The 14962-nt window shown below is 41.8% G+C and overlaps 1 protein-coding gene across 1 annotated transcript in view; it reads right to left on the bottom strand.

Moving 5' to 3' along the window:
- The window catches only part of p3h2 (prolyl 3-hydroxylase 2), a 58271-nt gene extending 43615 nt beyond the window's left edge, over positions 1–14656 (bottom strand). Inside the window, exon 1 of the mRNA XM_051377635.1 lies at positions 14010–14656. Coding sequence (XP_051233595.1) covers positions 14010–14426 — 417 coding nt within the window. The 5' untranslated portion in view covers positions 14427–14656. The remainder of the gene's footprint in view (positions 1–14009) is intronic.
- Positions 14657–14962: the final 306 nt, after the last annotated feature.

Here is a 14962-nt window from a genome sequence, read left to right as displayed (position 1 = left end):
GCTGAGGCCTCCTACAGGCTGACAGTGCACTAAAACCTCACCGCCTCGGCCATAAACCACAGCCGGGATGTACAGTAGACGCAAAGCAGCTCATGGAAAACATGAAACACGCTGTATGTATGACATGCCTACACGTTCCTGAAAACCACACTGCAGCCGGTAAGTAAGAGGACATACAGGGCTTTATTATTGTTGGCCGCGCTGGAGCCACTGTGGCCCACACAAGGCTTGAAGAGTGAAGAGGAGAGGATGAAGCTTCATAAAGAGAGCATCACTGATGGAAAAGTTAATTAAAATACACTGTCTCTTAAAACGTCAAGCTATTTGAAAAGATCCCCCGATGAAGATGACCTGATGTCTGTTTTTCATGACAACAGGCCAAGCTAGTGCCAGCTGTAGCCTGATGTATATTAAAAGCTGTCAAGATAAGGTGACACTCTGCCAGCAGTAAAACCATAAAACTTCAGAGAAACTACATTATGGAATTCTAATAACCCGTAACAAGACTTTCCCACTCAAACTGTGTATAACAAAGAATAGTTGTTAACTGTCCAACATCTACATGATGTCATGAAGCAATTTCTGTACAGTGTTACAATGGCCCTACTGTACAGAAAGTCATATTCCTCTCTGCAGTCACAATCTGAGTCCATACTACGGACTCTCTTGGGGAATTAACCGCTCATTTCCTCAGAATGACACAGTCTCCAAGATTCAGCTTTCTGTCCAAACCATGTAAAAATTCCTCTTTGATGAAGAGATGCTATTGGTCACCAAACCACAGAGCAGCAAGTCTCTCATTGGCTCTGTTTGTATCCCTGCTGCTGCTTAGAAACCAGCCCACAAGGTGAGCTCCCGCACCGGGTTTAATTATTAATAAGCAGCCTTTTTCTGTGAGGAAGTAGTAACAAAAGAATGGTGAACTTGTTGCTCGGGTGACATTCAACATCTTAATGAGATGTGGTTCAGTTTGTGTGAGCCGCAGTTAAAGTCAGGAATTTACTTATTTACAGTACACAGTTTATAATTTATTTCAGCTGAGCCCAGGAACTCACAACATCACACTCTCGCAAACATATGGCGTAAACATGTGAGATATTCTTAGAACTTCACACCTATAATTAACTAAAACCACTTTAACTACCATGCACAACCTTATTTAGACCATTAAAAGCAAACATTTGGGGCTTACTTTACAAGAGCTCGGGGTTTGCCGGTAAAGCAACATGAAAGGAAATATCTGACTCCCAATACGTCAGCACTTTCACAGAAAACTGTACGCTCCTCTGAGGACGCCAACTGGAGCTAAATGTGTTTCAGCTCAGCATCTGTACTGAAGAGAGGAAGCTGTTTTGATATTTATGTTTCTAACAACAGTCTGGTCAGATTTAAAAGCTCTGAGGACATGTCCACATGTCAAGAGAGAGACAGCAGGACGTACTACACAGAGTAACTCATACAGTTGCTTTACAGATGTTGTGTCAGGGATGTGATACAGCCATGAAGCTGTTTGTATACAACAGATGCACTGTTGTCAGGGATTAGAAACTCACTCAGCAGCACATGGCCTCTGTATCCACACTTCTATCTGCTGCTACTATGTGACAACACTGTTACACAATGGTGCAATCTTTTAAGTGGAAGACACAATGGTGGATGTTGCCAGGAGTATTTCTGGCATCTGCGCCATCCAAGATAATTAAAAGTTCATTATCTGTTCTGAATGCAAAATTACAAGATAACAGTTATACTGTCTGTCAAATAGAGTGAGTTTCATAATTGAGTCAGTGTACTTCAATATCATCTTGGCCAGTGTTAATATAATTAACTTTGTATCAACTGTTTACTCACTCTGATTAGCCGCTTTGCTCGCAACTTAGCAACAAAAAAACACAGCATCACTTCCCTTCCCTCTAAGTGTAAACATTACCTCACATGAACCGATAGCGTGATAGAATTATGTTGATAATAAACATTAGGCAATTGGTAACTAAGTAAATATTAATACAGATACTATTCTGAAACTGGTAAATCTTAACTGTCCCATGAGTGGAAACGTACTTTCAGGTTTCATAGCTCAGAAACTGCCGTAGCTACACAAACAACTCCTTAAGACTTTAAGGGAGGACCCAATTTCAGAAGATAAGATCAAGAGTGAGGAACATGCAAATACATGTGCAAGTGGAAATTTAACAAAAAAAAAAGAGGCAGGGAGGGCAGCTTTTAATGTGCATAAAGAATTCCAAGGTTTTTGATGGCCATGGATCCAAAAGCCACCCGTGGTCCTTTTGTCCTCCTTGCATGCCCTCCACAGCAGCGGCCTGATGGCAGGAGTTCAAACTCTTTGTACCGGTCAGGACAGCCTAGGATGGCCTCGGCCTTCCAGAGGACTCACATTCTGTAAATACCTCTGAGCTAGGCCTTAAGCACCCCAAGTATTCTGCTGCTAAATTAAGAAGCCTGTCAAGCCTTTACTGGCCATGTGGAACTCTTACCATACCAGACAACAATAAAAGACGGTAATCCTGTTTCTATTAAATTCCTATGAATCAGAGCTGTCACAGCAGAAATGTTAATTTTCCTCCCAAATAAAAGACACAGCTGCCGTTGTTTAAATGGCCTCAATATTAAAATCAAAATAGTTTCTTCTCTGAACAGCAGCCAAATATCTGTAGTGTTCCCAGCTTTTTTTATTGGGCTAGAAGAGAGCTTTCTATAATCAATAATCATTCTGCTTTAGTTTGACATAGGACTTGTTACACCATGACGGATAAATTGCATATTTGCTAAAACTTTAAGGAATCTGTATTCAATACTAATGTAGGACTAAACTTCAGGTTATAAGCATAGATACACAAAAAACAACTATCTTCCCTTTTGTTTATATATTACACAATCTACACTGTGAACTACATTTAATTTCTTGCTGAAGTCCTCTTTAATGAACACAAATATCCACCACAACTATAACAACAAATCTCAGGGCTTTAGCAAACAGGAACCAGAGATGGAACAACAAAAGAGCTTCAAGGACAACACAATAAATGACTGTAAACCTGCCACATCATTATACAAAGCAGACATATTCAGGCTGACATTGGATACCCCTCTGTGCGAATATCAAACAGTCTGTGACCTTTCTAGAAGTCTCTTCTCTCCAGAACTGAATGGGTCTCTGGCCTTGGCTGTGTCACAATGTTTATGATTATAACAGGAGGAAGCGTTTATTTTCCCCTATGCCTCTGTCTCCACAAGTTAAATGATCACTTCTACAAGTAGACATTCAAGAATACTGATGCCTTCCCGCTTTATCGAGTACATGTGGTCACAGGGTAATACATCGTCTTGAAGTGGCAGAGGTTGTTTTCTCTAAAAATCACAACTGGAGCCAAAAAGTTTACATTCTTTGCGGGGGCTCTCCCACTGGGTGACATCACAGTTCTCTGGACGCTTTACACAGCTTAACTTCTAAATCTTCACTTTAATGACTCATTACTAAACGGGCAAACAGAGATGAACATAAACACTGAGTTAAGCAGGAGCCAAATGTAAAAAGCTGTTGTAAAATAAACTGCATCTTGGACATGAGGTAATAGCTGACGGCAGTGTTCAGGGATTCAACCACACATAGTTTAGGTTGGGCCTTTAAAAGTAAATCATTTCACATAATCCTGGATGTAATTGTTACTTTAGGAAATGCTTACAGAGTGAATAAACCAATAGTTTCAGATAATTTTTGAAAACATGAGTGAACAGAAGCTGAGAGTACAGTGCGACGTGTCTGTGATAATCAATATATACTTTTAAATGGTGGAAAAAACGTAATACTTCACCTGGCGTCATTGATTCAGGTGTAGCCAGAGCTGTAAAGTAATTTAAAGCTTTCAACCCACAGTTCAGCAATTTTTAGCCCCTAGAATCTTGTAAAACATTACGTTCGAAACAATTAATGCTACACAGAAGCCATAAAACCACGATTTGTTTCTATATCCTGTAATTGTGGTCAATGGTTATCGGGCTTGGTGCCGCAGGGTTGTTATTCTCTGTGTACTCAACACAGTATTAATTTGGCATCGTACCATCACAAACATTTAAAAATACACAAGAGCTTCTTGGAACTGCTGCTGAACAATTTTGAGCAAGACACACAGCACAAAACAACACTGTGCTACGCTCTAAGAAACATAATGTGTGTTTAACTCTGTACCTTACTTTAAATGCCAAATTTGTTGATTAGAAATGGTGCTTTCTGAACTTTGGCCAATAGCAGCTGTTCTTGAGTTCTTCTTGAAGCGGCCATAATCGGTACTTTTACATTGACAGTGGTCCATGACACTACTTGGATGTGAAAGGGGTCACATGTAGTGACAAACCAGAGAAATAGTGTCTGATAAAAGCTTTAGCTTCACAGCGACATTCAGCTCATCATTTTGGTTTTACGGTCTGTAACTTAACTGTTCTTTTCCTCATAGCATTGTTTCTGGCCACAGCAGACTAGCTCTGAAAACCCCCAGACTTAACAGCAGACAAAGTTAGCGACTGTTTGGTGAACATAGTGGAGCATTTAGCAGATAAAGAGTCAGATATTTCTCTCAGGGGCTGGTGGAGACAAAAACAGAGCTAAAAGGAAAATAAATATTAGACAGAAACAAGACTCAAAATGAATGTTAATGTTGCTCTGTAACTGCTGGATGTGTAAAAAGGCAACTGTATACTAACAAGTTCACCATATCAACAAACAGTGACATCATGTCAGTGTTGTGTGTGACAAAGTTATTGCACGTTTAAGCTGGCCAATCAATTAACTGCTATAATAATCAGAATTACTGATTTGCCAAGATATTAATTTGTTGCAGCCCTGCTTTGAGCATATGGGTACTAACTCTAAGAAGAGTAATTTGTTTTGAATTCTTTCATTTTCCAAGCCAGAAACTTCAAGGATTTTCAGTCCAGAGTAACTCCTTCTGTCTCACTTTTTTGTCCTATTAATCAGCTCAGCTAATCTTTAAAGCCGCTGTAGGAGCCAGCGAGAGATGATGTGGAACTGACACCACTTTAACCTTTCGCAGATGATATACTCCTGCTGCTTGGGGAAAGTCCAACCTTTATAGCAACGGTTCTTTAAGGTCATTTGGCTCAGGACGCTTATGAGGGAACACATACACACTCTGCATTTTACGTCCTGTTCAATCATCATCTGTGGAACCCATAAGATATATCCATCAACGTGTTGGGCGTCCATACCTACTTTCAGCTTTCTTAAGGGATTTATTTAGAAACCGATGAATTTTTTTTCTCTAAATAATTGTCTCATTTTTAGTTTAATCAGCATGGATAATAAAGGCCACTGTGTTTAGATTCATACAACTGATGGACGGCTCAACCATCCACAACAGCAGTATGTTGATAGCCATGACCTCATTGCCTCATTGTTTGGGCCAGTATATGGTGCAACCAAAGAAAAACAAAGTAGCTTATTAGTGCACATTTCATTCTCCCCTTCTCCCATTCCTGTCACACTACTTTGATAAGTAGTAGGCCTGTCTGTCGCTCCTTGTGCCTAACGCTGTTTAGCACTGTTATTAGCTGCAATTCACAGAGATCTGAACCAGATGTGGAGACGCTGCAAGGTCGGTGCCGGACAGGGGTCAGGTCAACACAGGATCATGAAAACTACTCTCTCCTGTCCTCAAAATTGGTGTAATACTACCTGTATCACTGCAGGGACTAACCTCACGGGGAGAGTAGATGCTGAGATCTAACGACAAAGATAAGCAGGTCACAGAGCTGCAGGGGATAATAGTTGGAAATCCTGGCGTTATGCACTGCTAAGATGAATTATTGTTTGGCAGTCAGAGGGGGGAGGAGGCGGTGTGCGCAAATTGGAAATAGTCCCCTTTTCTATGCCAGCTGTCAAACTTAACTTGGTGATGTGAAGGGCAGGGTGGATTCAGAGAGCTGTAATGTTGTCTTTTCATGGTGTGAAATGAAGACATCTGCACTGGAACATTTATAATACAAGACAGGCAGGACGTGGCTGAAGCTCATCTCAGGCCTGAGCTTGCTGACCTTTTGAGGTTAAACACATACTGATATCCAACTACATACCTTAGTTTCTAACACACAGTACACATATAAACAGTGCCACATAACGTACACATTTACTACAGAGTCACCATGGGACCATCGCCCTGCAGGCTGATGACAGCGGAGTGGGCCTGGATAAACAATCAACACTGCTAATGGAATTTTACAGGAAACAGCTGTGGGGTCAAAAAGGCAAACAAACTGCCCTCAAAATATGAATGATTCTCACTTCTGAGGAATACTGGAGGATTTGGCACAGGATCCATGGTTTAAATTTCCAATCAACAACCTAAGACCCAAAAACATTGAGCTAGAATCCCTACCAGCAAAGCAAACCTTCTGTAATTCACATTTAGGAACTGGAATGTTTGGCATTTTAGTTTGAAAATGACTTAAACCATTTATAGATGATCAACATTTTTATTAATTGATTTTCTGATGTTCAACAAATCTATTAAGTGTTTTAGCTGTACTGTTTTCAATTATTTTCTTAATTTCATTAATTCAGTCATATATTTAAGTCAGGGGTTCCCACTTCAGAGTTTAAAAAGGTCTTTGTAGTCAATCAATGATTAAACAAGGATGACCATAAATTACAAATAATCAAAACGACTAACCCCATTTCTTTCCTTGTTGCGCCAACTTTAAAAAATGTAAAGATGAAATATTCCCCCTTTTGCTGGGGACCCCCTACAACCCACTCAAGGTGGCCCAAGTATGAAAACCACTGCTCTAAGTAACAATAATTGTAGTCTGTGCCTCGTGACCTGGAAGGGTTAACAATCAGGTCCTGTCACATAGTTTGGGGGGAAAAAAACACAGGTTACATCGTTGCTGCAAAGTGGATTTCTGAAAAGCTAGCAAGGAAGAGCCACACTACCCTAACAACAATACAGCTGCAGTCTTCTATCATGATATCTTCCTGTATGCTGCTTTCAGGACCCTGATTTATGTTGATCCAGCCAATGTCACAACTCAGTTGAGGGAGGAGAATGAGGCAGAACCATAATATCAAAACAATATCAGTTGGGGTAACTGATGCTGTGAAGGCACAGTGGAAATGCATATTATCACACAATGCCAAACCATGGCAAATGGAAAAAGGGCAGGGGAGACATGTGATCCTGCTGTGGCTCTGAATAGGCTCCCTGGTACTGCGACCACAGTGCAGCAGCCACATACCAAATACCACAAACCTTTTTGCCACAGAAGACTTGATGAAATTTTCCCAATTTATCAGAGGAGTTCTTAGTTTAATACATGACTGGACAGCACAGATTAAATATATATTACTATACTATGTACTGTACATTGAAGAATATAAACCTATTACTTAAACTATCTTAGAAAAATACTTCATTTTCCAGAGTTTTCCACAACAGATTTGACTTCCTGTACCCTCTCCCCTCTTTGTGGTTTGCACCCTGTAGCCCAAAGCTCTCCACTGTGAGAAATGATCTGCTGAGGACAGAAGCAACTCGAAACGTTAGCACAATTTCTAGCTCACGGTTGTGCAGAACAAGCTGTGAGGTGGATATAGGATATCTCAGAAAACCTGAGGAACATTTTACTCTTTGTGTGGAGTAAAAGGTTGGCTTAAATCTGTGCCAACACTACTGTCAAAGCAAAATATGTGTTTAGTCACAGCACACTAAGACAGAATAGATGCTGAACTGGCTACTGGCCTCATATGGACAAACATTTAGGTAAAATGAAAATGAATAACACCACTAGTCAGTGTACACTGGTCCTTTCCATCTCCCTTATTTTAACAGCTATGTTTACAGTATGAATAAGTAGGAGATCAATGTTCTTTTTCTTCAGCATAGCCCATACATCCATAAAAGGTTCCTTCTACCTGATGCAACCACTGCAGGCTTCATAGCAAGTTGTCTTTAGATGTGTCTCTCTGAAGCAAGGCATCCTCAAAACTGCCCAAAGTCAACTTAAGTATTTTTCTCGGAAAATCAGGACATTCGTCAAACACAGGAAACATTCACGAAAATACATTTCGACTCAATTCTGTCTGCAGCGTAGAAGATAACATGACAGACAGAAGTGGTTCCTCTGCCTGCACCCCTGCAGCAGCCAATACATAGTTCAAGTCACTTGTGAAGATGAACAGATGCCTGGCAAACTCTGGTTTTTCCATCCTAGCCCTGATTTCTCCCCTCAGACACCCGGGAGTCTTTAGCCAGACTGATAATCACCAAATGTACAGCCCCACACACACACACACTCACACACACACACACACACACACACACACACACACACACACACACACACACACACACACACACACACACACACACACACACACACACACACACACACACACACACACACACACACACAGGTAGCAACAACTGTCCTTGCTGTCAACCCTTCAGTTACTGAAAAACAGAACTTCACATACACACATATATGTGTATAATGCTGTTCTCCAGCTGGTTGGATCTAGACAGTGACTCTTGTGCCAAATCCTCCCTTTCGTGACAAGGGGTATTGTGATCTTTCATAAACTGAGAATACACTGTGGTCAAAATGAAGTCACAGTGATAAATATCTCAATTAATCAAGAGTGAAGGTTTGGAACTTGAATCGAAAATGTCCTGATTGCCGTCAGCTCCTGCGTCTGGCTGGTCTGCTGTTTGATTTGGCATCAGTGCTGGCATTAACGAATGCCAGTGCCTGACAAAAGTCCCCTCTGAGCCAAATCTGAGTCCCTGCCACAACCTGCTGCTGTCTCATCCCAGCCCACAAACCACTGCAGTGTTTTCAACGGTGATCCTTAAGCAGCCTTCCACCTCCTCCTCTCCTGCAGCCGTTTAATTGTTAATCAGGGCGAGAACAATATTGGTGTGTTACGCCACAGAGTGCCCCCGCATTCCTGTGGTCCGTTATCCGCTCAAATCCAGTCATGCAGAAGGCCTTTGGCACAGCCAAGTGCCACAGTGTCTGGCTGTCTGGGCAAAGCACAGCACTGCACGCTACAAGGTTAGGGGAGCCAGGAGAGCAGCATGGTGGCACTGCAGGTGTGTGCAAAAGAGAAGGTGATTGACTTGAAGATGCTAAAACTTGCAATAGTCTATTATCGATTCATGCCCCATCAAGCAACTTATATAACAAACTCCAAATGGACGAACCAACCAGTGAAGAATGGGCCAAAGGGCAGATTTCTATGGTCATCTATTCTTGTGTCCCCCTCCCAGGCTCCTAGTCACTTTGCAAGTAGGATAACCGCAGAACGACCCCGCAGATACATCAGCCACATAAATCTGACTTGGCGGCGACCAAACCTGCTTAGTTCTGAGCAAATGGCAGCATTACAGCTTGCTTTAACCAGTCCAAAGACAGAGTTCACTCTCCTTTTGTCTAAACCCTTCCATCCCCTTATTACCAGCTGCAGATGACAATAACATCATCTGCGATTCCCATCTACTGCACAAACACTCACAGCTAAGAGCTCTGTCTGTACAAAATCTGGTCAGTTTCCATTCAAATGTTCAGTACTTCCAACATTCCTCGCTGGGGTTCAAGCTGGAATGGGAGCTGGAAAGCTATATCACCACAGGCTGAAGCCTAACTCTGTCAATTTATTTCGATAAACTGAAGATATATTGATCATCCCCAGTCCTTCACACATACGCACTCTTAAGCCTTAATCATAACCAAGGCAATCTAAGAAGGACGGTACTTGAGCCACGAGCTGCCTGCTGTGTTGTAATCAATTCATCATGTTCACAGTGGAAACACGCATGCATCAGACTTTAAAGAGAAAATTCCAGAGAAGGCTCACAACATCAGCAGGCTTCAGAGACCGTTCTGACCTACTGTCACCTTTTGACATCGTGCTGGGAGACATGGAGAAGTTCTCAAAACAAAATGACGACAGGATGATTACTGAGTTATGTGCCTCAATTCCCAAGACAAATTAACTTAATCAACTGATTGAGAAGGCTGCCTACTTCTCTATTATGTCAGTGCAGTTAGAGGAAATGCCTTGTCTGTGTCAAATCATAGTCAGGTAACATCATTTTGCAATTGCTGCCAAATATCAACATTTTCGGGCAAATCTGTGAATCTTTGTTCATCAACGCAACATTTACAATGTCTGACCTCAAGACAAGACAAGAATTTATGGTAAACTGGACACACAGGATGAGCACGTCACAAGGATCATTATGGAGCATTAGCAATCTCCTTAAACACTAGTAATTGCCTTCCCAAACTCATCTTGGACACAGAGAATCATTATCAAAACGGATATATTTTTTGGCAGCTTTGAAAAGTGAGTTGTCAAACAAACCCCATAATGATCTAGTTATACAAGTTGTAGGATGAGAGCAAATACAAACACACACCTGACAAGAGTGTTTCTAGCTGTCCCTAGGCACTGCATTCAGGTTCCTAAATATTTGGATGGCTCATATGTAGAGGTAAAATGTCTCCATAGGGATTAATGATGGCTAAGTATCTGTACAAAATGTTTAACCAGATTACAAAATATAAAAGTTGTATGTAGCCTTGTCAGTACTTTGAGGAGTACAAACATCCAGTTTCATTCAATTTCCCATTAAGGAAAGGTTGTAAAATGATCGTATTCCACTATGAAAGTTTGTATATATTCTGTATCATGTCCCAGCTCTTCATTTGAACTATACAATGTGTAAAATATTCAGGCCTAGGCTATGTTTTTTATTGTTGTATCATAAAATCAAATCCAAACACCCAAAATATATGCAAACATATTTGGTATCATTAGAAACTTCACTTAGCTGCACATCAGGTGTTTGTAAAGTGGGTCAGGGGGGCTGAAGAGCTTGTGCCTGTGCATTGCCTTTCTTAATAAAACTTTTTTATTTTTTAACCTTTATTTAATCTTATTGAAACATGGGGTTAGGGGTTAGGTCAGTCTTATTTTCAGAAGAGACCAAAAGCTATTTCCACAGATTTTCACTAGGATTTAGTCCCCATGCACCTAAAAGGTCCTCTTGAAATGGAAAATACTATAGAAAGTGAAAAGAAAAAAAGATTGCAATGCAATGCAAATCAAGTATTTTTAATAACAAATATGTACCTGGATATTTGTATTATGATTTTGATCTGGTTTTCACTCATTGTTTCATAACCATAAGAAACATTAATAAATTCAATACAACTAACAAATAAAACCAAGAATAATGAGCCCTATGTCACAATCACCTTTTGCACTGTGAGACCGATTAGATTAAGGATAAAGTGGCTGGAGATACAATCTCTTCTTGCCCCCTGAAGGCAGTTCAGGGCCTTTGATGCCGACTGTATAGCGAGAGGTGTGGCCAGTGGCAGGGATCACTGGAGGCCATCAGGGTCCAAACCCCCGTGGCTGCTACAGAAGTCTCCCTTTAATACCTGCAGAAGGTGGCGTGTCTCTCCTTTTTTTAGAAAAGCAAACAGACCACAACAGGAAAATAAAATATTTGCCAGGCTAAACGATGGGCGAGCTGGGGACATACGCAGCAGCCTGAGTGAGGAGAACAGTTGGTGACTGTGGAGCCTCCTCCAACAGGCCCAATGGCAGCATTATGCCAGAGGCTGTCAGGAGGAGGGTGTGTGACGCTGGAATGTTAAATACTGCAGGAATGTTATTTATTTTCACAAACACCACCAAGTACCTCCATACTAACACACATGTGAGGGTGCCTGCATATACACACAGAGGATACTAATGTGCACACTGACTGGTCTGATGTGCTCGGATCGGCCCGGCCAATGGGAACGCTCCAGCTCTGCCTCTCCTTACCTGTGGTAAGATCAGAGCTCTCAGCCTTGATGTGCTGCCATGTACTCAGTTCATAAAGACGTCAACACATAGGAGACACAGAGCAACACGGGAGGAGGAGGAGGAGGCAAAATAAAGATTTGCTAAAACATTCACGAGAGCTTTGTTGTGAGAGAAAAAAAAAACACGATGTTCCACTTTTTTCTCCAAACAGATGTTAGAGAAATTATAATTCTTTTCACAAAAGATTAGTAATATTTTTACAGCTGGGCAAGGATCTGTGTATAAAGCTGTGTCATTGCTGATGTCTAGACAAAAGTGTGCACTTTTTATGAGAGGATCACAGTAGCTCTTTCTCTGCTGATTCAGAATAAAATGGAAGACCACATTTGCCCGCAGACAGTGATGGGGCCGATTAACTTCCTACCACTTCTGAGCAGTGGAAGCTGTGTGTCATCACCCTGGCATTTGTTGAGCTGGGCTGCAGCGAGCGGCAGTGGAAATCGACTGGGTCTCAGGTTCATGTGAGGAGATGGTGCCAGCTTCCCAACTGAGCTCCAACTGGGTTAAAATGTCACTCGCATGAAGGTAAAAAGTTGAATAAGATTTAATCACACCCTGAGACCAGTCTTTGTGAATACCAACATGTACAATAGTTACACTTCAAGCCATTGAAGCTGTAAGTATCCGCCCCTCTGAAGTGTCCTCAAGTTGACCGTGAGCGTGATGTTGAGGGACAGATGCAGACAGACAACTTCCCTGCAGCAGTCATTGTATCACTGTTGTAATCACACATCTTATTGTATGCCTGTGTGTTACATGAAGTGTTTGTAAAGCTCATGTTCCCCTCTTTACATCTGCTAGAAGTCCACAATAACACTGAGCATAAAAGGAGGTTGGGAGACATCCGGGATGTTTGCGTGACAGCTCTTCTACCACATAAAACATGCAAACAAAACCCCGCAGTAACACTGTTGAATAGATCAATGCACAACAAGGGGGGGGGAGGGTTCCAACTCTTTCCAATATCCATCAAATGAGAGCCCTTCATTTGTTTGTGTTACTACACATAACAAAATTGATGGGCAAATTATTCTTAGAATACGACAGACTCATCAAACTTATTTGCTCCTTGGGGACAAATACAGCACAGAGTCACACAGAGTCTAAATAAGGACTTTGTTCCCAGCTCTCCTGTTTCATCTGCCTCTTGGATTGTTCCCACGCCTAGCGTTCAACATAGCTCCAGCCAAAAGATGTACCTCATGGGAAATGCTGTTCGGGAAATTTGTATGAATGTAGAGCGAATAAGAAAGATTACTAATGCGTACAGATTGTTGTAATAATGCAAAGTGAATCTATTAACTCACTCTTGAGATCTTGAGTTACACTCTCACATGTCATTGTGGGATTAAGCAGGAAAGAGAAAGAAAAAGCTGGAGTTGCCACACACATTTGTACAAAAATAACAGAGGAGCCATAAAAAAACAAAGCGCGGTTGTAAACAAAGCAGTGAAGCAAGTGCACAGACATCTGCAGAGTCAACCTGCTCTGATCGGAGCTGCTGAGCCTTGATCTACCAGTAAGTAAATCTAACATCAACAACATAGTAGTCTTTGATATGTGAGGGATGGACACACACACATGAAGTTCATGTTTCATCACAGAGCTGCATACTTCTGCTGTCAGGACTAGAAAACTTCATGGCTCCCTGATATGAACTTTTAAAAAAGCTTGTCAGCCTTCTAGCCAATATTATTGGTTCAGTACTGGCTTATCGCACATCAGTATCGGCATATATTGCAGGTAGTACATCCATGTTTTCATGTTGCTTTTTAATATTAATTATACACTTATTTGCCCACATTTTATATATTGTTCTGTATATTTCTGGATGTGTTCGTTAAATAAAATGTAAAACCAGTTACGTGTTTAACTATTCCTCTAAACTTTGATAATATAACTTTTTGTTTATTTTTGTTTTGTTTTTTTAAAACTCAAATATCAATATTGGGACCTACAATAACTCTACTTCTGCGGTGGAGTCAGCCAACCACTGATCACTCTCATCACTCTGCATCACGTTGCTGGGCAGCAGCAACAGCTGATGAAGACTGTGGCAGGTAATATGAAGCAGATCCCCCCCCACACCTACCTTCTGATAAGCAAGCTGGAGATAGTTGTAGGGGATCCTCCGTTGGAAGTCCTGCACTACATCCTCGCTGACTTTATGCACCGACTGCGAGCCGAGTATCTCCTCGATGCATTTGTTCATACACGCTGCTCTCTTAAGGACAACGTCGAAGAAAACCAGGTCTGAGAAGCTTGCATCAAACGGATGCTGGTCCTGGCACCCGAGACGGCACCGGACCCTGGTGCGCCGGACCTCTGTGTAGCTGCTGAGCGCTCCCTCCATGAAGCGCACCACATCGCTGTAGTCATTGTTGTAAAAGGCCTGCACCGCATTGTCATATAACAGGTCGTAAGGCTCCAAAACGGCTGTAGAGGGTGACAACGCCACGGTTAGCAGGACTATTGATAAGATAGGAACTGGTGAGAAGTTTCCATCCATCCTCTGCTTCGGTTCCGACGGTGAGGAGCGACAGGCGGAGCGCACACGGAGCGGTGGTCGGTCACAACAACTATCAGCTCAGCCTCGTTGTAGAGTCCATTTAAAAAAGCTCCTCGCAGAGATATTCAGGACACCGGACCAGGGCGGAAATAATGTTGCTTTAGTCGGGGACACACATTTTGTTATGACCCCAGCTCCGGCAGCGTTAACTCCTCCCCTCCAAGAAATGAATGGGCAGAAAACAATCACAGTGCGCGCTCCTTACAGGCTCCCACAGGGGTCCTTCAGGGAGCCCCGTGGGTCGCCACAAATACTGTATTTCAACATGTTTGAGCGCTTGGATTTTGACCGACAGCTTTTCTTTTCAACTAACTTAAAGTGTGGTTCCTCGAGACTAATGTTAGATCTTGAAAGGTTCCTCGGGAGATCTCAAGAAACTGTGAAAAAAAAAAGAAAAAGTTGTAGGTATCTTAATGTGACTACACACATGCCTGAAAAAGTAACTTCCCTTTTAAAGAAAACGGCATCAAATATTT

Source organism: Dicentrarchus labrax, unplaced genomic scaffold (genome assembly GCF_905237075.1).
Source record: "Dicentrarchus labrax unplaced genomic scaffold, dlabrax2021, whole genome shotgun sequence".
NCBI classification, from domain to species: Eukaryota; Metazoa; Chordata; class Actinopteri; family Moronidae; genus Dicentrarchus; species Dicentrarchus labrax.
Note: the sequence above shows the minus strand (reverse complement) of the source record. Positions and strands in the feature narration are given on the sequence as shown.